The sequence below is a fragment of the Lagopus muta genome, chromosome 1, assembly GCF_023343835.1.
Source record: "Lagopus muta isolate bLagMut1 chromosome 1, bLagMut1 primary, whole genome shotgun sequence".
Taxonomy (NCBI): Eukaryota; Metazoa; Chordata; class Aves; order Galliformes; family Phasianidae; genus Lagopus; species Lagopus muta.
This window is the reverse complement of record NC_064433.1, coordinates 25,661,214-25,671,213: the sequence shown is the minus strand read 5'-3', so window position 1 is coordinate 25,671,213 and position 10,000 is coordinate 25,661,214. Positions and strand designations below refer to the sequence as shown.

Here is a 10,000-nt window from a genome sequence, read left to right as displayed (position 1 = left end):
TGCCGAGTGTGGCTGTTGCACAGTGAGCAACAGGAGGATCCCTTTGCCCTACCTGGCATGGCGGCTGAGCTGCTTCTGGATCCGCTCTGCCATCAAGAGATCTCCACTGGGGCAATTTGTAAAACTCCTGTTGTCAATTTCATAGTGACTGAATGTTCAAAATAGCCTTCCGTGACCCACTGTGCGAATGCCCACTGAAAGGTTTAGGGATGCAGCCTGAATTCTTTACAGTACCATTTCTTTGGTTTGTGATCCACGTACATCTATCCCATTAGTGCACTTTTTAGCCATTTTGAACCATTACTTCACTCACAACTGCCATCTTCACTCATTAGGCTGTTTGCAATAGTAAAGTGATTAGCTGGCTTTGAAGAAATTATTTTTTACTGTGAAAATTCAGGGGTTTTTTTTGGTCAGAGGTGCTGCCAGCTTCCTAAGGCAGATGTGATAGGTATTCTTTTTGATGGTAATACCATCTGAGATACACACTGTAGACACAACTGGAAGTTCAGTTTTCCTGAAATACCATTCCATACAAGATTTGAGCACACCATACATTTTTACAAGGAAAAATCTATTCAAGTAGATAACAATATATTAAACCTGTTTATATAGGTACTTTATTTGACAGTATTTCAATAGCAGTTGGCCTAATTAGTGCTTCAGTCATGTTAATTTACATACATATTTAAAGATGTGCAGTGGGATAATTTATAGCTCTGTTTAACTCCAGCTTTGAGAGCTAACTGTTTTAGGTAAAGTTAAAAGAACACATTTATGAATATTCTCTAAGCTTGTCTAATTTTTTCACTCTCACACATTCAGCGATGTCCTTCATATTTGGCATTTTGATTTATTAGGCAATCTTAAGTATTAAGGATTTCTAACATACCAGTGCAAGGCTTGGGATGCATTGTGCCTGGTGTCAATGATGAATTAATCCCAGCAGAGCACAAAAGTTACCATTATTTAAGTCTAGCTTCTCACCTCCACTTTTACATCATAGTCAAGTTTTTAAGGCAGGATTTTAGGCTGTGTTGTGGGAAGTGTCACAGTGTAAAGTGGAGAAGAGGTTGGCACTTAATTCTGCATGCTACACTTGTGTGCTGTCTGTATATAAACAAAAGTGAGGACTTCAGTACTAGGCTGCAAGTGTGGGGGTGCTGCTTTGATTCAGGAGCCTTTTCACCTGTGCTTGCAGGGACTGCTACTGCTTTCCATGTCTGAAGTACTGGCAAGTCGAAAGCAGGGCACTTTTTAACTGAGATTCCTGCTCCTTTGATGCAAAGATGGGGCCCTTGTGGGGACAGGGAGCAAGGCAACAGCCTCGTGTGGCTGTCAGCGCACTGCAAAGTGCCACTGGTAGGCCTGAAGCAATGAGGAGCTCGCTCCTGGAGCAAGGCCTTGAGGAGGGAGGTTGGGCTGCGCGGGTCCTGCCACAGGCTGCGCTGTGGCCCTGCCAGAAGTGGCACCTGGGGGGCATGGGTGGGAGTGCTGCCTGCGGGAGCTGTGTGGCCTGCAGGAGCCTGACCCGAGACACCTGGGGACTGGAGGAGGCCTGTGCTGAGGGCTCACGCCTCGTGGGGAGGGACCAAATGGGGCTGGCTCTCAGCGCACCCTGTCATAAAGTGAGGGGCTCTAATTGAGCTCCGGCTTTGTATCCTGCTATTTGTACAAATAAAAGACCACATCTTGATGCAAAATAAACACAAAAGCACTGTTGTGACTATAACAGGGAGTCATATACTAATTTATATAATAAGTGGTTGTGCACGCTTTATTCAAGATTATGGCTGCAAGAAATGGCATGAATTGCTGGGTGTGTTTAATGCTGGATTATAGCAATTTGAAACATGTCAAACACATGGCTAATGCCTCATGCTTCACTCATTCTTGCGTAAACCTGCATAGCCACCATCCATTATACCCTTGGTAACAACACAATTCTGCAAGTAAATATTGTTACACTAAGTAACCTTTCAATTCAAGTTGTTTAGGAAGAGAAAATGCAATCTTGTGCAGTCAGTTCCAGTGTCAGTTTAATGTTTCAGAAGGGAAGCGGTGTAGAGAATAAGTATCTGCACCGCGGCGTGCCGCCTTGGAGCACACGCGCGTGCACACGTGCAGGCAACTTTGTGGGAAGAGGAGTCAGGCTGCAGCTCCCAACTTGGTGGGGCCATAGCATTCCTCTGCTGGTCTGCATGCACCCTGGCAGAATTGAACTTGCAACCTGCAGCATGACCACGCGCTAAAATCAGCAGCAGTGTGTTCTCTCTTGCAGAGAGCACCAGGCATTTCCCCATAGCTTTGTTTAAAGCACTGGGCAGCGGAGGTTGCGCTCCCCGTTGGCAGTCGGGCCTGGAGGGTCAGCTGTGGTGTAGTGCTGCCTGCGTGGGCATGGTCACAGATGGCAGGGAGTGTGGAAGGAGAGAAAGGGAAGGAATGGAAGTATGGATGTCTGGAAATGTATGCCAACAGAGACTTGTGTGTTGTTTTTTTTTCTTGTCCTGTTTGAAATACTAAACTTTCTTTCTTAGTATCTGGCAGCTGTTGTATTCTTATTCCCTTCGTATTTATGACTGTTACGCTAGCAACCTGTACTCCTGCTGTAAAAGCAAGAAAAAGTACATCAGTGGCTTAATGAACTGCTGCAGGCTCAAACTGCAACTGAAAATTATTCACCAATAACTGAAATTACTGACACATGGGTATTAGAGAGGTCCTTATGTAGGTGTTTTCAGTGCCTTAATTTGTGGGGGTAGAGTTGACTATCTATGTGCATGCACGTGCATATGTATGTATGTATATACAGATGTATACAGATGTGTGTGTGTCTGCAAGAGAAAAGAAAGGGAAAGAGAATGTTGCCGTGCCCTTGCTTTTTTCAGTAGCCCTTCTATAGTTGATTGCAGTGAGGAGTCTGTGGACAACCAGCCCAGGGCATTCCTCAAGCGAAAGTTTCTGTATTGCTTTTAAAAATACCCTTTTAAAAATAGAAAAGCATTTCATTTTTAATATGAAGTTCTGGAGATTCTTTCTTCCTCATGCAAACACTTCAGTATTTCCTCCCCTTTGCTGCCAAATGAATTACCCTCAGTATTGATGGTTGATGTTTGATTCTCTCTCTGCGTAGGGGTTGGGTTGGGTCTGTTGTTTCCTATTGCTGGAGCACTGTTACTGGCCACGTTATGCTAAGCCCTGGTTCTGCTGGCTCACAGACACTTTAACTTAAAATGCAGAGTCTGAACTGCACTCCAGGGCTTTGCACGGATACAAAATCCACAAGACATAAAACCCCTTGGTTAACATGAACTGGAAGATGTTTAACCCTTCTCTGCTAATTGTAATGGAAGAGGCAGAGGGGTGTAAAAACAGGGGATTTGCCTTTTCTTTTTTGCTAAATTTCAGAGTGTTTTCTACTGTTTTGGTTAACTGTCGTGTGCACCCCTTTGCCCTTCTGATGTCGCTGGGCTGAATTACTGCTGTTATTGTCTAACGAGAGAAATTTCAAAAGATGAACCTGTCTGTTGGCTAAATCTTTGTTTGACTAAAAGAGGATTAATGTTTGGATTTCCCGAATTTCCAAATCCTTGTAACGATACAGTAGATGAAGTGTTTTAAATAGATTCCCGCTATGATATACACGTCTTTTTATTCAAAGTAAATATTGTAAAAATCTGAGAGGGATGCCTGCTCCCACCGTTGCGGAATACCCGCATTAGAATTTTCATATCACTACTAAGGGCAATCACACCCTTTTCTCTGAATATTTTAAACATTGTACATGTAAAATTTATGCCTAATTTGAATACTTATTAGCTGCCTAATCTCAGAAAAGAGTATTAGCTTTGTTTTTGTCTTGTAAAATTCATCACTATGTGTATCACATATTCCATTTCTATTATTTTTCTTAGCTGATGTTGGTGGGAGCACTCCGGGAGGGCTGTTTGTCCACAAACACATCTGTTTCTGCTGTTGTTTGCTGAGGTGTAACAGCTGCCCGCCCTTACATCAACCACGTTCGTGTTTGGGCTTCTGGCATCTTGTTGATTTTTGACCAGAGCATCTTCAAATAACTTATATTTTGCTATTGCAACTTTCTTCACGCGACACGCTCTTGCAGCTTATCTTGGGGGTTCGTGGTGATTTATACAGCGTTTTGATTTATATCCCACGCACTCAGTTTAAGTTGCAATCATTCTTCCCCGTGTTCCTTGCTAGGAAGGGATGCTGGGCGCACTTTGCAAGAGAGCAAATCCCTAAGTTCAGTAATGAGGCAGAGCAGCGGCGTTGCTTCTCGTGCTGTTTGCTTACACCTCACGTGCGCTTCAGAGGTATCTTTCAGCGTAGCACCATCGAGGTTGTTGTGGGGACTCTGTGCGTCCGTGTGGTGACAAAGGCAGCGAGGTGCACGCTGACGCCGCCGGGGCGGGATGGGACTTGGGTGGCTCTGAGAGCAGGACCTGACCTTTCCGTATTACTGATACAAAATGCTCCTCGAGCTGCTGGTTGTGAGGGCACGCCGCTTCTTTATTTACTGCAAAGATTTCAACTGATCTTGGCAGGACATCTCATTGCTATCCTGAAAGTACAGTATATTTATGCAGTGAAAATGATAAAACATTTATTACTGTAGAGAAGGTAATATGCATAATTTATGCTGTTTTTAGCACAATCATTAGTGATATTCTTGATAGATTTTATTTCCAGCTTTCATATCTAATACATGCCTGGAAAATTAATTTTATATCTTTCATTTATTTGCCTATGTTAAAATTGAGTTTTAAGTCATCTTCAAGTGAACAGTTTGATTGCTGCTCATGCATAAGCTTAATTACTTCCCAGGAAGGACAGTATTAAATGTTTTAAATGTCAGAAAAATAAATGAATATCAGCCGTTTGATTAAAAAAATAGGCAATATCTGACGTGTTTGCAGCAGGAGCTTTTTCTTAAAATGCCTCCGAGGCAAAATTTTATTTAGTCACAAAAAAGGAGAAGCCCATTATACTATTTATCATTGGTTGATGCCATATGATTTGTAACACCCTTACAAAATTTTAATTTTGTATGATTAGCTGTGCATCATTAAACAACAGCCTCGCATAAGATACGCTGTAAAATTCTGACAGAATCAAGATAGCGAATGTTTTAAAGAAGGCTGTATAGTCATCCATGGTTGTCAAAGCTGGATAATAGGAAATATAGAGCGGCGCGTGCAGTCGTGCCTTCATTTAAACCGGTTTTATAGGTAGACTTTAAAATGTGGTCGTTCGTAAATGCTATTGACCATGCTGCACGCACGGCGTGTTATTTTGGCTGTTAAATGGAACCGCACAAGGATTGCTTATAGAAACCATAATTCCGGTGATTAGTATCTGTGCGAAGGAGAGTTGGGACCGCGCTCGGTGGTAAATGGCTCCGCGAGGCTCTCCCTGCTGCGAAAGATGCCGTCAGTAATTGGCAGAGAGGGACATCTCGATAATGGAAGTGCGAAGGTGTAACGCGGTGTTAATTGATACTTCTTAATCACTTTTAGGTATTAAGTCATGATGCAGGAATCTGCGACAGAGACAATAAGCAACAGTTCAATGAATCAAAATGGAATGAGCACTCTAAGCAGCCAATTAGATGCTGGCAGCAGAGATGGAAGATCAAGTGGTGACACGAGCACTGAAGTAAGCACAGTGGAACTGCTGCATCTGCAACAACAGCAGGTAAGTTTGTTTGCCGCGCCGGCTGCTCTCACGCGGCCCCGTCTCTCCTGCCGACCCGCGCCCACCAGGAGCCCCGGGAGCGCGGGGGTGGGGGCGGCCCCCCCGGGGGCAGAGGCAGGGGCAGGGGCAGGGGCAGGGCCGGGCAGGGGCAGCGCGGAGCGGGGCCGGGCTGGCGGCGGGGTGCGGCGCCGCGCGGGGCGAGCTGCGAGCGGCGCGGTCCCGCGTGGGGCCGGCGCGGCGCGGCGCCCTCCGCCAGAGGGCCACATTCCCTGCGAGAGCGCGGCGCGGCCCGAGCGGCGGCGGGCGGGGTGCGGGCGGCGGGAGCGCCCCGTCAGGGGTGCGTGCGCTCGGGGCCGGGAGCCGCCGGGGGAAGCGGCCCGCCGGCAGAGCGCGGCCCGGCTCGCTCGGAAAACGTTCTTTTTAAGTTAGTTAGTTTGCTTTCTCGGCGAGTTTACGCCGGACGGCTGTTCCGGCCAGAAGCGTCACGTTAACCTGTTGTCTGCTTACTCGTGTCCGCTGAACGAGATGCAGTCAATTAATGTTTGTGACTTCACGTTTCCTTTGAAACCGGGCACGAGCGCAGACCCACTTTGCCCAGGAGGAGGCAGCCCCCGCCGGGGCGTGCGGGGCCGTGCGGCGCGGCGCGGCCCCACCGGGCGTCACTGAGCCCGCAGTGCCGGCGCCCCCCCGGCCCCGGCCGGAGCCCCTCGGTGCCGGGCCGGCAGCACCGCCCCGCGTCGCCCCGCATCGCCCCTCTGCTCTGCGTGCCGAGGGGCTTCGTCACCACACCGGCTACTCATTGGCTTAATGGCAGGAAAGTTGTCTCACGTAAGACAAAATATTGTAAAAATCCCCTTTTATAGAAACGCGTTGAGACATGAGAGATAAATTGCGTGTGTACGGGCCTCTGAAATAACAGGTCACCGCGGCTCTTAAAATTGAATCATTCTAGGCGCTGAATTGAACGGTGTACCCCGGCTGCTTTTATAGTTAAATATTTTACACGGTGACAGAAAACGTGGAAGAATTAAATAGTTGGAGATTTAAATACGAGAAGTTGCTGAGGCTTAAATCTGTGCCTTGCTTCAAGTGCCAGCGTGCTCTGCTCTAACAGTGCCACAGGCTGAGGAAGGGCGTTCAGTGTCTTCATCGAGTTCCAGCGCTCTACATACATATGTGTTACTACTATCTCTACATACCCAGTGTATATATATACGCTATGTTTATAAGAAGTTACATAAATTATATAAAATTGCATGTATAATTTAACAGCATTTTCCTTTAAAAGCATGCTGTCACCTTTATTCAGGCGTTCAGATTATAGCGGTATTCTGAAATCTTTATCATGAGTGCATTTAATTGTTAAAAATGTGAAGAAAACTGGATTGTAGTGAGGCAGCTTAAAACATGAAAATACCAATAGAAGCGTGTGCTGCTTCCCTGTACTCAGAGCAGCAGTCCTGGAGGTTTGCGGTCAGTTTGTCCACACAGTCACACATTCCTGCAGATAGCAAAGACCACAGAGAATAACAACTGCATATGAAAATAGCTGGTTGGGTAGCAATAACAGGCAGGTTCTGAGGGGACAGGCTCAGAAGTGACGGTCTTTTCTTCAAAACTGTGACTAGACCTTAAATAAGAAGACAGGCAAAGTAAAGCCCTGGGTACAGTTAACAGGACTCAAGAGGCGTTTTATGGCAGGGTCTGCACCACAGGATTTAAATACAACTTGAGTTTGGCTTATAAATCCTTCTATAAAATATGTTGATGTGAAACATAAACACTGGTAAACATGCAGTAGGATGTCCTTTAGATAATGGGCATAGCTTTATACTGCTTTTGCTTTTCTTCCTCTTTTGTTCCCCCTGCTTTTTACCCAGTGCCTTTCGAAACATGATTTAAGAGAAAAATGCTGCCTGTTTTTATTGCTGTCACTGTACTAACTCTCTCAAATGCTGTTTTTTATATGCGACTTGCCAGTCTAAGTTTGACAAGTTGAAAAACAGAGCAAACCCCAAAGTACCTATAGTTATTTCTTTAAAGATTTTTTATTGTTTAGATATATGCAAGATATAATTTACTGATGTCACAGTTTAACATTCCTCTTTTGGGTTCTCCAAGTCATATTTATGTGGGCATTCAATTAACCAACTGAAGTTCTTCCCAGCTTTGTCTGAAAGAAGGAAAGGAACATTTCCTTTGGCTGGGCGGCCCTTAAAGCGATGCTCACACCTGAGAATAGCCATAAGGGCTGAGTAAAAATGCAGAGGAAGTTTTCAGCATGGCACGAATGCGTACTGGGCAAAGTTGCGTATAAGACACTTCAGGCTATGTACGAAGAGCCACTGGGATAACCTAAACATTTCAGTTTGTATGTGGTCTTGTTCAAGCATCATGTTGAAGCATGTGGTCACAAATGGCTAGATTTACATAAAATTAAAAGTTAAAACAATAAACTTCATTAGATTCTTACTTGGAATTATGTGGAGTTTGGACAGTCCTATTTCTGGCTCGATGAACAATGTTGTTGCCATCTTTATACAGAGGTGAGAAGTTTGACTTAAATCAGGTGCTTATTCCTCACCGATGTATCAAGAGAGAATGACAGTATTCTGTAATATATTGTAATACATACTTGGTGATAAATGGATTGGGTGCTGTCACAAGTCATCAGGTCGGCTCTGAAGATGTATGACTAGAGTGTAAGCAACTTTTTATCTCACTGTCGATATTTATCAATTTATAAATACTGCTAAAGTGAATGTAGATTTTTATTATTGTTGTGTAATACTATTATCTGCTCAGACTTGCTTCTTCTGCTTATTTTGGCTTGTGACATCCTCTCTCAGATTTATATATATATATATATGTATACTCAGTGATTCACTTTCATTTTTTTTCTTGTCTGTTAAAATTAGTGTTACATGCTAGAATGTATAATACATGGGAAAAGCATCTCCGTGATTAAATACATTGACAGATTATTCTGCATTAGATGTAGAATTTTATTTTGATATTAAGTTTGTAGAATTAATTGTTTGTGTCACTAAGGTCAAAATAGTTGCTAAAAACCATGATTGCTTTACAGGGTAGATTTGAGCTTGCATTTTGAGTATTCATTAAGTCAGTTCTACCAAGATAATCTTTTTAAATGTTTTATGGGAATTTATTGGTGAGAAGCAGTTTCGGTTGACTGTGTTTAAAATTATTTTTCCAAAGCAGTTTATTTTTTTTTTCCAGCAGATCCCTTACCAGTAACATTTCATCGATACATAGTATTAAGAAGATGTACCAAAGCAAAAACATGACGCCAGGCTTCACGTTATCCTGACAATAGAAGAAAGACGTAGAAATTTTGCGTTCTTGCATGCTTAGTTGTTTGATTATTTAAAAAGGAGGCAAATAATGGGGTATTTTTTTGTTTATTATGTGAGGTCTTAAATCAGATGTTAACAAAACACTTCTGTTCATGGATGTCGGAGAGCAGTTCTGTTTACTGAACCAAGTAGGAGCTTGCATTTTTACTCCTTGGAGGATCAGATGAGCTTTCTCGTAGTATGCAGGTAGTCTGTATTAACAGGTGACATGAAAATTCCAAACTACCACACCTGTAGCAAAAGCTGAATTTAGAAAGAAGACTGATGATATGTAATTTGAATTTAAAACCTCTTATCGCATCTGATGGCACTTGTTGTTTCTTTAATTGACCACGTGTCATGTCAGGAAAAATATTTCTTCCTACTTATTTCAAACCAAAGTTAAGATTAAAAAGGATCCTTGAAAAGAATGAAGAGTTGTTGCAGGCTTTTGCATTAGAAGCTCAAAAGAGACAGAATTCTATTAGGTTCATTCAGATGGCTTTCAGAGCAGGTGTTACCAAATTAACAGATGTTGAAGTAGTAAGGAACAGCAGATTTTCCAAACAGGGGCATGTACGTGGTCTAATCTTTAATTTATTAGGGATCTCAAAATAGTCTAAAATATCAGAATGTAATTTAGAGAAGTCCTCATGTGCCCCTAGAACTGTTTTTGATTATTGGTCTTTTTTTTTTCTCTTCTTCTGTGAGCTTATGTGAGCGTTTTTTTTTTTAATCTGAGTGGCTGATTGGAGAAGGTCTACATTCACACACCGAGAGCCTGTCTTGCTGGTGACATTACAGCTGAAACAGAATGTATTTCAGCTTCCCTGTCTACCATACCAGTCTTCAATGAATCCCTATCCAGCTGAGTTTTCAGGAATTTGGAGCGCATGACTGTTGAACAGAGCTGTGGGGAGGTGTGTCCC

At 43.5% G+C, this 10,000-nt stretch overlaps 1 protein-coding gene across 12 annotated transcripts in view; it reads left to right on the top strand.

The window, feature by feature from the left end:
* Nucleotides 1–10,000, top strand: part of FOXP2 (forkhead box P2) — a 408,488-nt gene that overhangs the window by 215,079 nt on the left and 183,409 nt on the right. For all 12 annotated transcript variants that reach the window (XM_048942671.1, XM_048942667.1, XM_048942680.1 and 9 more), the window contains one exon: nt 5,538–5,715. In XM_048942671.1, coding sequence (XP_048798628.1) covers nt 5,548–5,715 — 168 coding nt within the window. In that variant the 5' untranslated portion in view covers nt 5,538–5,547. The remainder of the gene's footprint in view (nt 1–5,537; nt 5,716–10,000) is intronic.